The sequence below is a fragment of the Nematolebias whitei genome, chromosome 20, assembly GCF_014905685.2.
Source record: "Nematolebias whitei isolate Nwh7 chromosome 20, NemWhi1, whole genome shotgun sequence".
Lineage (NCBI taxonomy): Eukaryota > Metazoa > Chordata > Actinopteri > Cyprinodontiformes > Rivulidae > Nematolebias > Nematolebias whitei.
The window spans coordinates 21,706,815-21,721,239 of NC_056517.1; the positions used below are offsets into that span (position 1 = coordinate 21,706,815).

Below are 14,425 nucleotides of genomic sequence, written 5' to 3' on the forward strand. Positions count from 1 at the left end.
GGATGGATGGATGGATGGATGGATGGATGGATGGATGGATGGATGGAAAGAACCCAGGTAGATAATTTACTGAAGAGTTGGCAATAAGAACAAATGCGTGCTTAACAAACTAACTAAAGATAAACTAAATCCAAACTGTAACATTCATGTTTTTTACTGATAAAAGATTTATGACATTTCAAAGCGCTTCAGTGACTCATTAGTTAAAGTGATTCTGCTTCACCAGAGTCTTTGCACGAGCTGGAGGACAATGATTTGGATGCACTCATGGCCGACCTGGTGGCTGACCTCAATGCGACAGAAGAGAAGATCGCAGCTGAAATACGAGGGCTGGAGGAGCCATCACCTCCCCCACCAGACCTGCCACCTCCACCCAAAGTCCTGAGCACCCATCCAGCGCCCTCCAGTTCATCACCATCATCCAGAAATGGCAGCAGCAGTGGCAATGTTAGCGCCCCCACCACCTCCACCACCTCCCCTTTGCCACCTCCGCCTTCTCAGTCAACGAAACCGACAAAGGTAAATCAATTCCCTCTAGACAGGAATATAAATGACCTTTGCACCTTAAGAAGCAATACTTTTAGTTCTTAAAATGAAACCCCTCCCAGTCCTCTCAAGGTCTGGGGGGACGTATTCATAGCAAAACTGATGAGTGGTATTGCTCTTATAGCTGTTAGACGGTGAGATCATGGCAGGATGGAGGAGTCAGTTACAGCCAGAGATGTGTGAGGTGAGACAGCTGACGGTCTGTCTGGAGCGGATCAAACACGTTTAGCCATGAGAACACTGTAACAGGATCAGAGCTGGAGGTACAGATGTGACTGGGTTGGGGAGGGATAGACATATGATCTTATTGTTTTAGCAGAACTTGTGACTTCATCATTCAGAAGTTAAAACACCAGCTGTGCTGAGGGAGAGACAGTGTCATTGTTAGAGATTCCTTAAGAATGTGGGTAGAAATTAAGTTTATTATAGCTAATTATGAGCACAAATCACCAAAAATGATGACCCATTCCTGTTTACTTGAAAATTTATCTACATTACACAGGATATCCAAAAAAGTTCAATCTGGTCATTCCAGAGAATGTCCAGAGGACCAGATTGAACTTTTTTGGATTTTTCTACCTGGATTATTGAGTATGCATCAGGATATTACACAGGATATATTTCTGTCTACCTCAAAAGGAAAAGGGCACCTGCATCATGAAGGACCCCACTCACCCAGCACACACTTTTTGCCCCGCTCCCTTTAGGAATGAGGTTAAGGAGTATTAAACCACTAGACTGAGGAACAGCTTCTACCCTGAGGCTGTTAGACTCATGAATATGTAACAAGGATAATCACTGTGAAAAATCACATCATGTTGCTGTTGATCTGTTTCATGTTGCTGTGTTCATTCATGCTCATCTGCTCACACAGACTCATGTTCGTGCTGCTGTTCAGCGTATTGTTTTTAATGCTAGTGCTTAGTGTATTTTTAGTTAATGTTTTTCTTAGTACATTTTTTAGATCTGATTACTGTTTTTCTTTTACATTATAATACTTTTGTTGGATTTAAACTTTGACCCTGTGTACACAATTTTGTTCCACCACATGTACCACATGTGATGTGTACGACAAATAAAGATCCTTGAATCCTTGAAAACAAATAAATGTAGACTAACCATATTGACCTATAATATTACCAGTGGTACAAATTTGTACCTCTTAGCTGCTAAATCTTTAAGTCAGTAGTTCAAGATTTGGTCAAAAATACAGTATGTTGTTGAGTTTTACCCAGAGATTAGGATGACAAAACTGATGCTAATGTACTGTATGCTGTTATTTAACAAATTTATACCTCTTGGATCCACCCAGTTGTCATTGATTATTTGATTTTGTGGGTTTTTACCAAATTTTTATTCCAAATAACTGATTTAGAAGAAGCCAGAATAGTTGTACTTCTGCAAGAGATTAAGGAATAAATGGTGCTTTCCATTACCACTGGAAGTGACAGTTCCATCCATCCATCCTGGATGGCTGCTTTCAGGCCCAGGCCTCCCTTGTACGAGATCTGTGACCCCAAGGGAAATTTTAATAAAATAATAAACAAATAATAATCAGTCCATCCATCCAATCATCCATCCTCTGTATCCATTTTTTGTTCAGTATTGGAGGGAAGCCAGTGCCTGATATTAATGTGTTTTATCCCAAGTCAGACTTTTCTAGTTCTACATCTAAAGTAAATCATTCCTAATTCCTCAAAGTTCGAATTATGACTCAGAAAGCCATCTATTCCTGCCCAGCCTTGACCTTGACTAACAAATCTGCGAAGCACACATAAAGCTGTGACCATGGCAGTATGGGTTTATTTTCACTGCTGGTTTGTGTCATTAAATCAGTCGCACACATGGTAATGTTCTACGTCTGTTTCAAAGCATGTTGCTACAGTGTTTGAATGCAGGATGAATCCATTATTATCAATCAATTAATGCTCATTGTTATCTTGGTTACTGATCTCAACATTTAGTAAATCCAATTGTTTTTTTTTTGGTTTGCAAGTGGAACATGGTAAGTTTGGTGTGAGGTCACAGCATACATCATCCACACTCTGTATTTAAAGTAAAGGACTTACTGTTATGCATTTTTTCCACTCAATATTTTTTTTCTCAGGGATTTTGTACAAGGAGAATCTTTAGCATAGTAAAACATCTTACCATACAGTAAAAGACAAAAAATAAGAATGCAACGGAGAGGAACATCTATATGACTGCTTTGTTTTTGTTTTGTTTAGGAGGAAATGGAGGCGCAGATGAAGACAGACAAAATTAAACTTGCACTTGAGAAGCTTAAAGAAGCCAAAGTGAAAAAGGTAAGAGGAGCAAACACTGACTCCGTGCACACCGTCCTCTGATCTGACTGAGCAGCACTAAGATTCACAGCACGTCATTATAAGATCACGTATGTTACATCATAGAAATGGCACAGGCTGTTTTTCTTCCTTCGCCTTGTTTAAGAAGAGTCATCATTCCCATTCATAGACTTTTATTCAGCCATGCAGAACAGTAATGTTCTCTCTGAGTGACGTGGACATTTTCTCTTTTTTAAAGTGGAACAAAGACAAAATTGTGGTTTTGTGTGCAAAGCTTCGTGTCAGAGTCTGAAATTTTAAACACACAGAGTAGGTTTTTTATGTTGATGGATGCCATACTCTTGCCATGAATGATGCGAGAGTAAAAAAGAACCGTGCAAAACTCTTTAGTCACCCTCATTGATTTAGATTTGTTTTCCAAGAATCAGATATAATTATTTTTAAATGGTTTAAAACAAAAGTTCACCAGGATTTCCTAAAAGCTTTATGACCACTTTTGTCTTGACACTACCCAACCTTTTCTTTCTTTGTTAAGCCATTTAACACTGACCTTAAAGTTGTTCAAGCCCCCAAAAAAGTACATAATTCAACAGAAAAGTTATTTGTACATATAATTTACTAGTCATGCATCAATGTCATGAACAATCAACTGAAGGAAGATGCATCCCTGAGTTTAGAGGCCATCTTAGTTTCATATTTATCTTCTGTTTTCAGAGGATGCTTTAATTTGCAGAAAAATATTAAAAGCAAAGCATTTTAAATGTTTTAACCAACCAAAAGTCAAAACTAGACTCTCTTTAAAGATGAACAAGCCCGAGTAAAATTCATCTATTGCTTTGGATTCTGTTGTGATAACTCTCAAACCTGCATTTTCATGACAAAAGTCAGAAAACACTGTGACTACTTTGCTCCAGAGCAAATTAAATACCAAGCAGACCTCTGACTGTGGATCTAAAAATACATACAGGCAACTGAAGAAAAAAATGACCATGAACCCCCATCAACCATTTATTAAAGGTAACAATTGTGAGCAGAAACAGTCATTTAGAGAGGAGGACCTGTTATTAAACTGGCAAACAAACAGGCAGCATGTGGAGTGTTACTTCAGACTCACTGCTGTTCACAGCATGTTGGAAACCTGTAGTCCACAGAAAGCAATATACTGTAAACAGAGTTGGATTAGAAGATATCAATCTATTTGTAATGCTTAGTACCAGGGTCAATTCTCGAATCTGGCATTTAGGGGTGCTTAGGCCCCAGTGATGACAATGGCTCTTGGCTTGAACAACGTGGTGACCATTGGTGTCAGAAACATTCATAATGTGTGGGAACACACTGGTGGGAGGGTCTGAGGGTCCTCCCCTAGAGAATTTTGAATAAAGTAGATGCCATTTCCTGCATTCTGGTGTATTTTAGCAGGTTTTTAAACATCTCTTTAGCTGCATAAGTAAACACTTGATTCAATAACTATTTTAGAATTAATGGCCCAACACGAAGTAGCACTAAGCTAGTGGCGGGTAATATAGACGTGCTGGCTACGATGCTTAAGACGTAGCGCTCTACTTTACATTACACAACCTAATAAACGCTATGTACAAAATTAGTTTAGTGTTAACTGAACACAACAAACAAAGACAAACTATATCCATCCATCCATCCATCCATCCATTTTCTTTACCTGCTTATTCCATTTTGGGTCATGGGGGTCGCCGGTGCCCATGTCCAGCAATCACTGTGCGAGGGGCGGGGTACACCCTGGACAGGTCACAAGTCAAGGGACACATAGAGACAAACAACCATTCACTCTCACCTAGGGACAATATAGAGTTACCAATCAACCTAACATGCATGTTTTTGGTCTGTGGGAGGAAACCGGAGCACCCAGAGAAAACCCACGCATGCACGGAGAGAACATGCAAACTCCACCCAGAAAGGCCCCCAGACCGGGATTTGAACCAGGGACCTGCGCGCTGAGAGGCAGCAGCTCTACCAGTTGCCCCACCGTGCTGCCAAGACTAAATCTATGCAAACAGAATTTGCAACCTATACCTGCATTCAAAACACAAAACAAAGCCCAACTACTTTTAAGCATCAACGTTTAATCTAACCACTAAGTATACAAAGTAATTATGACCAAACTGATGAACATGTGGTAGTTCCTGTTTATAACTGTTGTACAGTATTCAGCTTCTCATGAGGTTGGCTGCAGGGCCTTATCCATAAATTACATTTTCCCAGACTTTGATTAGGTTTTGGAAATGGAATAAATTGTATTCCACCCTCTAAATGCTCAGGGTAACACTGTCTGAATTACATGTCCTCCACTGAAAATGCTTAACAACTTTTTCGGATGATTTTTCCCGAAATCCCTCTGACTGCAAAGTATTCAAAATGCAAATCTCCGACAACGTTTTCGGAGAAATAGGGCTGCAGCTCCAGCAGGTAATGAGCATTTCAATTCAAGACAAATTGAGATCGATGATTGGTCAGTTGCTGATAAGCCTGTTGGATTGATTGACAGGTGGGATAGAGGATCTTACTTGTGAAAAAAATAAATAAAAATATAAAAATCATAGATTTTACTAGCCTCCTTAAGAGTGCCATCATATAAGCAAACCTGGTGGTGGAATAGTGAAGAGCAGGAAGCTATTCAAATAAAGAGGTTAGCCAAGAAGAAATATGACAATGAGAGGACTGAAGAGAGGAAAGAGGAACATAAGGAGATACACCATAGAGCAAAGAGGGAAGTAGCTAAGGCAAAGCAGAAGACATATGATGAGTTGTGTGGAAGGCTGGACACTAAAGAGGGCGAGAAGGACTTGTACCGATTGGCGAGATAGAGAGATCAGGTTGGAAAGGATATGCAGCAGATTAGGCTTGTTAAAGAAAGGAAAGGTAATGGTCTAACAAGTGAGGAGAGTGTGATGGGAGGATAAAATGAGTACTTTGAGGAGCTAATGGATGAAGAGAATGAAAGAGAAAGAAGAGTAGCGGTCATAGAAACTGTGGACCAGGAAGTGCAGTGAGGTTGAAGTCCAGAAAGCTCTGAAAAGAATGAAGAAGGGGAAGGCAGTAGGACCTGATGACATACCAGTGAAGGTTTGAAAATGACGGGGAGATGGCAGTGAGGTTTTTAACTCAAATATTCAATGGCATATTTGAGGGTGGGAAAATGCCTGAGGAATGGAGAAGAAGTGCACTGGTGCCCAATTTTAAGAAAAAGGGTGATGTATAGATTTGTAGCAACTACAGGGGAACTAAATAGATGAGTCACACAATGAAGATCTGGGAGAGAGTTGTGAAAGCTAGACTTAGATCACATATGTCAGAGTCAAGGCCCGCGGGCCACATCCGGCCCGCGAGAAGGTTTTTTACGGCCCCTGGGATGATCTTGATTTATTATTAGAACCGGCCCGCAGACCGCAGCAAGCCGGTCTTGTGCGAAATTCTGTTCCCCTGTGAAAATCTGTTCCCCCTGTGTCAGGAGCGCGCACTGCAACCAGAGAGGCGGGTCCGACCGTCTTCACGGCTCATCTGATAAATTTCTCGGTAAAACGAGTCCACGTAATCGTGTCACGGTTGTAGCTTTCATTTTAATGGACAGCTCCTGGTAAATAAATAAATGAAAACCTCAACAACAACAAAAAACCTGGTCTTGTTTGTTTTTTTTTTTTGTTTTTTTAATCGCCGAGAGAATCTTTGGTCATGTTCATTTTAGCCTGACAAATATGAGTCAGCCACCAACACATCATGCGTTTTTATAATTTTTTTCTTGCTAATGTAGAAGGATGGAAGCTGGTGAGAGCAGGACACGAAAAATTAAACTTCCTGAAAACAAATATAGGCTTTCTGGTAAATGGTTAATAGATTTTTGCACTTTATTTTATTGTATTTCAATCCAATTATATTTTAAAAATATTTCAGTTGAGTAGATGATAGAAAATTGCCATTATTTTTTTCTTTGAAGTAAATTTAGCCCACTTTTGCTAAAATAGAAAATATAGGCTACTGATGGTGCCTTGAATAATACAGGTTTCTTTCATTTAATGTTCATGTTATGGGGGTTTTTATATAAAGGAAATTTGTCTTTTGTGTCTGTTGAAAATTAAAGATTACTGACAGAGCCATAAGAAAATATTGCTTTATTTATCTGATCATATTGGAATATATTTGTTAGGTTTTCAGTAGGTTCAATTAGGTTCACTAGACTATATGCGTCATTTAAAAAAATTTCAATGAACATTCGATCAGTCCGGCCCTCGGCTTGTAGCTAAATTTTTTATTTGGCCCTCCGTCCATTTGACTTTGACACCCCTGACTTAGATGAGAGGTGACTATTTGTGAGCGGCAGTTTGGTTTCATTCCAAGAAAGAGCACCACAGATGCCATCTTTGCTTTGAGATTGCTGATGGAGAAGTACAGAGAACTCCATTGTGTTTTTATGGATTTAGAAAAAGCATATGACCGAGGGAGGAGGTGTGGTATTAAATGAGGAAATCTGGAGTGGCAGAGAAGTATGTTAGACTGGTACAGGACATGTATGAGGATAGCAGGACAATGGTGAGATGTGCTGTAGGAGTGACAGATAGCTTCAAGGTGGAGGTGGGCGTGCATCAAGGATCAGCTCTGAGCCCCTTCTTCTTTGCTCTGGTGATGGACCGACTAACAGATGAGGTCAGGCAGGAATCCCCGTGGACTATGATGTTTGCAGATGGCATTGTGATCTGTGGTGAGAACAGGGAACAGGTGGAAGAGAACTTGGAGAGGTAGAGGTATGCACTTGAAAGAAGAGTTACGGAAGTCAGTCGTAGTAAAACATAGTACATGTGTGAATGAGAGGGAGGCTGGTGGAACAATGAGGCTACAAGGAGCAGAGGTCACAAAGGTGCAGGACTTCAAGTTTTTGGAGTTCATTGTCCAGGAAAATGGTGAATGTGGTAAAGAGGTGAAAAAGAGAGTCCAGGCAGGATGAAGTGAATGAAGAATAGTTCGAGGAGTGATTTGCGACTAAAGGTTGTCAGCAAAGGTCAAAGTAAAGTTTACAAGACAGTGGTGAGACCAGCTATGTTGTATGGACTGGAGACAGAAACATGGACAAAATGGCAGGAGAAAGAACTGGAAGTAGAAGATATGAAGACCTTGAGGTTCTCCTTAGAAGTGACAAGGATGGATAAGATTAGGAATGAGATCATCAGAGGTACAGCACAGGTTGAACAACTGGGAGATAAAGTTAGAGAGACCAGACTGAGATGGTTTGGACATGTCCAGAGGAGGGACAGTGGGTATATTGGTAAAAGGATGTTAGAAATGCAGCTGCCAGGAAAAAGACAAAGAGTAGATATCTGGATGCTGTTAGAGAGGACATGGAGGTAGTTGGAGTGAGGACAGAGGATGCAGAGGACAGAGAGAGATGGAGGAGGATGACTTGCTGTGGAGACTCCTGAAGAGAGAAAAGCTTAAAGAAGACAAAGAAAGAAGGTCATTTATTTCATATTTATTTCCAATTTATTCAATATTTTGGTGAATCTACAGTTTGAGAACTGAGTTTCCTTACAAAATCCTAATGATGGATTCTTAAAGTTGCTAAGTTAAAATTTACTGGTGCTTGAGCACCCCCCCCCCCCCCCCCCCAAAGTGGCTAAAATCGCCACTGCTTAGTACATTGATTTGACCACATTGCATAGTACTCCCTTAATCCCTTTACAGGATTGTTTCGATTTTTTTAATTATTAAGTTACTGTCCTACTGGATTTTTATTTTTCACTGCTGACAGTAACTCCTGAACATGAGTTTAACACATATTCATGACGTTCCAAATGTAGAAGCTGCAGTAAAACCGACACACCACTTCCCCCAGTAGTGTTTCCCTCTTTACCAGTCATCCACATTTGACTCATTTACCAAATGATCAGTCTTCATACTATTTGTAGGCTAATATCCAAAAAATGCAATGACTTTAACCCAGATACTTTATATAAAATGTATACTTTTTATTTAAACAACTAATTCCTATTAAATGCATTTTAAAATAAAGTTTTGAACATACAGCAGGATGTCAGAACTTTGACTTGTTTACAACAGAGTGACCCGTTTAGTTCTGGATTCTTCTGTTTCTGTGTCCAGCTAATCATGCATGCAGACTAACCATTTAGCAAAAAACTGTAGCAGGCTGACATAAATCCTAATGTTCATTTCATTCTCTGTGTTAACCTAAAGAATTTGCTGATGAAAAACAAACTTACAAGCTCAAGTATGAAGACAAAAAATACAGAAAGAAACATTAATTTAGTCAGATTTGCATTTTGGGTTGAGAGGATTTTGTTTGATTGTGATTAGTGTCTTGACTGGGCTGGAAGTTGTAATATTTGGGCAAAAATTAAAATAAAATAAAACGATATTTAAGGAAAAATAATTATAGGTCTACAATAGTAGATATTCTTTAAGATGCATTGAAAACCTAATTAGATCACATATAGGCCTACATATCACATTAAGGCTACATATCAAGAATAAAAAACTATCCCCATTCAATAAGTTTACATGAATATACAAATACTAAAACAATACCAAAGTACAAACAGTAAATTTATAAATGTTTTGCCAAAAAAAAAAAAACTTAAAAATTAGCAGAAATTTTTAAAAACCTTGAAAAGTATACAATAAAAAAATGGAACTTGTGTCAGAAATTCCAAGTTTGCCCAAATGAACAGGACTGTACCATTCACTGACAATACATAATTAGTATTACAGTACTTTCTTGATGACAAACTAAAAAAGTAGAACTGCACTGCATTGTACCATACACAGTATTAGTACAGTAATATGATCCTTTAGCCATTAGGCTACCTGTTGTAGCCAACTAATTTAATTTTAACCCAGTTGTCGTCAACATACCTGAACCAATGACTTGGTGGTGTCCCTGAAAAGGACGTCAAGGCTCTCTTTTCTGGGAAACCTGGGTTAAAATTAAATCTCAGGAAGTCCAAGATTTTACTGACCACATCAACTCTGTAGATAAATACATCAAGTTCACACGAGAAGATGTAAAAAATGGCAGGTTGGCTTTCTTGGACTGTGAGGTCTCAGTCTCTGATAGAGGACATTTGCAAACCGAGGTGTACCGCAAACCCACCCACACAGACCAGTATTTGCAGTTTGACTCCCATCACCCTTTGGAGCACAAGTTAGGAGTTATCAGGACTCTGTATCACAGAGCAGACAGCATCCCCACTAACTCAGGAGCCAGGCAGAAGGAGAAATCCTACACAAGACAGGCTCTAGACTCGTGGATATCCTAACTGGGCCTTCCTGAAAGAAGAAGAAACCCAAACAGGACTCTAATCAGCCATCGGGTGAAAAGGAGGATCCCAGACCCAGACCACTGGTCATTCCATATGTTGAGGGAGTATCAGAGAAACTGAGACGTTTATTTTCTAAACATAACGTCCCAGTGGCTTTTAAACCCCAAAATACATTACGGCAAAGACTGGTTCATCCCAAAGATCCAGTCCCCCGGCACAAACAGAGCAATGTTGTGTATGCTGTTCAGTGTCGGGAGGACTGTGATCAGTCTTACATCGGGGAAACAAAACAGCCATTGGCCAAAAGGATGGCCCAGCACAGAAGATCAACATCATCAGGTCAGGACTCGGCGGTCTACACTCATCTCCAGGCCAGCGGTCACTCTTTCAGGGATGAAGATGTTCACATCCTGGACAGAGAGGAACGATGGTTTGAGAGAGGAGTAAAGGAGGCCATCTTTATGAAAAGAAATTGTCCATCATTAAACAGAGGTGGAGGCCTCTGGGGTCAACTGTCCCCCTCTTACAATGCTGTGACTGCTAGTATCACTTAACTCCCTGTGAATAGTAAACAGCCATCAGTGTGCTAATGATCCATTGTTAGGCTGATGGTCCTTCTTGACCATGTGAGCAGCTGGTTTTGGTTGTCAGCAGCAAACTGGTTGATCCACTCTGAGAAGGTGCTATTTAAGAGACTGAGCTGAATACAGCTCCTCAGACTGAGGATGTCTCTCAGATGAGAGACGAAACGTTTCTATATTTTTTTGCTTTGTTTTGTTTTTTTGAATATCCAGAGGACCAGATTGAACTTTTTTGGAAAATAAACTGAAATTAAATAAAAATAAATTAAATGTACTTTCATAGCAGTACAAATCTATAGCTAATAAAGCACTAATTTTCTAATTAAACTACGAAAATTGACTACTAGCTTAGCAACGACTAAGCTAACAGTTCACTTCTGGAGATTCATGTCATCTAATATCTCTAAATGAATAATAAATGGCTCAGTAAAACATTACCCCTCAAGTGCTGTTCTTTTTGGTTTGAAAGTCTTGTGGAAAATAAATGTTAAAAAGTAAAATTAAGCTTTTTTTTTTACAGTTGGTGGTAAAAGTGCTAATGAATGACGGCAGCTCCAAGACTCTGATGGTCGATGAGAGACAGACTGTCCGGGAAGTTCTGGACAACTTGTTTGAGAAGACACACTGCGACTGCAACGTGGACTGGAGTGTGTGCGAAACAAACCATGAGCTTCAACTCGGTGAGAACTGTTTAGCTCTTATTCTACGGGATGGTAATCAACACGATTACTGAACTCGATTTCTAAAAATGAGAACTGATTAAATGTTTATGGTAAATAATCAAATTCACTACTTCAAGATAAATCCATTTTAATCAATACCAGTTGTAAATTAAATGAAATTCAATGCAGCTTGAAAATGTCACCTCCAGGATACGCTTAACTTTATTGTTTGATTATTTCTTTGACAACATAGGAGCCCAGTGTGACTTTAAATTAATTAACAACAGAACATACACTGAGATTTATTTTGTTTGGCAATCATGGTGCAACAAACTCAATGAACAGCTGATCTTGTTCTCATTCATCTTCCTCGCTCTCCACTCATCTCCTGCTCTCTCACATGAGCAGCGTAGACACATGACTTGATTTTGTTGTATCAGACAATGCAACAACATTTTCTGGTGTCAATCCTCCATCTGAGCTTTAGTTGCATTCACTGCAAGATCTTTCCACCTTCAATTACCATCTTCTTTCGCATAACTTCATCAGACTGTACCATATAGACCCAGTCTTAACACTTTATAGTATCTTTAAACTGTTTTAAGTATATGCTAGTGAGATTAACCCAATGAACAATAAAATGAAAGGCAATATTATTTTATATTCTGGTTCAAAGGTCCAATGTAGCTCTTTGAAGAACTCCATCTGGACCTAAAGATCTGGAAAAATAAAAATTGTGATGCTTTTTTTAAATTCTGCAAATTATCAATAATTCTTGATGCAAATGAAAACAAAGTAGCCTAATCCCTGATTTATTTATTTATTTTTGACAAAATCAAATTATGCCAATGGTGGAGTTAGACTTTAATGCAAAGTGGTGGCACAAAGGTGTCCAAGACTTTTTCAGGGGGGCGTACACACATAAAATAAACTATTCTGTTTCTCGAACCTGGCACCTACAGATCATTCCTTCTTAACAACTTTCATAATCCATAGTTTCACTCTGACTGGATTGACAAGCTAACAAATAATTTGTGCAGGACTAAAAACTATATGGATTTCAATCATCTTAAAACAACCCAACATAAATATTAAACTATAATTTCTAAATAATGGTATAACATAAAGACCTATAAACAACATTCATCTGATCTGGTATAAACCTTTTAAGACTGAAGTTATTCTAAGGTTGCTTTGTACTTGAGTACACTCAGTGTGACAGTCAGCTCATTAATCCATGAGAACTACTTACCGGTACTTTTTATTTAAACTGGGGTTGTTTTAAAAGCTATCTGCAGCAGGTAAGATACTAACTGTTCACAGATTTTCCATAGAACCCCACTATTGCTTTAAAGGGTAAAATGGTCATGTAAGTAATGACTGCTACATTCTGCCTTCTCAGATAAATGACACATTATGTGGATGTTATTCTGGAAATATTTTTATTTTTAGCTCATGTTAGGGATGAGCAAAATGCAAAACAACATGACATATTTCTTTATTGCCAAACTTTTAACCTAAAATTCATGTTTTGTTTAACTGTCTGACTCACAGATTGCTTAATCTAGATAAAAAATAAACCTCTTATGGACTGTTTGACTCAATGGCTCATGGGGGTAGATGTGTGATTACGTCACCTTTAAGTGTTTCTACATCACCTTCTTATGCTACTTGTTCTGACTGCTAACAGCTTGGCTGACCTTTAATCTTTTAACAGGAAAAAGTTGCGCTCAGTAAACACTCACAGATCTTTACAGCAACACGTCTTCAAACACAGTCTCGGCTTTCAAATTTCCCATGTGCTCACCATGCACTGAAATGCACCATGTGGTGAATACACTTCAAAGGGATTTTTCCTTCTAACAGTTTGTTTCAGTAGTTATTTTAATGACTGTAATGTCCAAACTGCAGTCTGCGATTCAGCAGCCGCTTTTTAGAACTATTTTAGTCGTCCAGCTGGTAACTTGTAATTGGAGAACATAGAAAAGCTGCATTTAAATGATGAAGATCTGAAAAAGTACGAGGGTGTGTGGGCGGAGAGAGGGGAAAAGGAAGTTCATTTTATGTGTTTTCAAGGTTTCATGTCATTAAAGGTGCTTTAAGCAAGCAGGGAGGTTTGTATTTTACTGTGCCAGTAAGTGTTTAAAAGGCTTTCTGACATGTTTTATGCTACCAACATAAGTGGCACATTATTTGACCACCACCCCACCATCAACATAAACAATGCTGAGGTGGAGCAGGTCAGCAGCTTCAAGTTCTTCGGCGTGCACATTACTGAGGATTTGTCCTGAACATTACATACAGACACTGTGGTCAAGAAAGCCTGACAGAGACTCTACTTCCTAAGAAGTCTAAAGAAGTTTGGTACGAACACCAGCATCCTCACCAACTTTTATAGGTGCATCGTTGAGAGCCTGCTGACAGGCTGCATCACAGAGTGGTACAGGAACTGCACCAGTCAGAGCTGGGAAGCTCTACAGAGGGTGGTGCAAACAGCAGAGGACATCACTGGTAGCAGTCGCCACACCATCCAGGACATCTACCACAGCCGATGTCTGCGTAAAGCATGCAGCATCATTAAGGACCACGCCCACCCAGCACAAGGACTCTTCTGTCTACTAACCTCAGGCAGACAATACAGGAGTCTGCCATCACGTACAACACGACTAAAGAACAGATATTATCCACAAGCTGTCAGATTACAGAGCTCTCGATAAATAACATTGAACAATTGGCAATAACATTACACTATGCCACATCTGAGACAACTAATATGACTAATATTAGCTGTGACAGCTAATATTAATAATAAATTATTATTAATATTATTAATATATATACTTTGTATATTATATATATATATATATGCATATTATATATTAAAATAATATATTATTAGTATTAGTATTAATAATAATAATAATAATAACGATGAATGGTATATGTTAGTTATGTGCTATATATATATATATATAGACAGACAGACAGACAGACAGACAGACAGACAGACAGACAGACAGACAGACAGA

General features: G+C 38.9%; 1 protein-coding gene across 1 annotated transcript in view; it reads left to right on the forward strand.

Moving 5' to 3' along the window:
- LOC119426900 (amyloid beta (A4) precursor protein-binding, family B, member 1 interacting protein) overlaps positions 1-14,425 on the forward strand; it is a 35,403-nt gene that overhangs the window by 9,860 nt on the left and 11,118 nt on the right. The window contains exons 4-6 of the mRNA XM_037694489.1: positions 227-519; positions 2,775-2,852; positions 11,255-11,414. Coding sequence (XP_037550417.1) covers positions 227-519; positions 2,775-2,852; positions 11,255-11,414 — 531 coding nt within the window. The remainder of the gene's footprint in view (positions 1-226; positions 520-2,774; positions 2,853-11,254; positions 11,415-14,425) is intronic.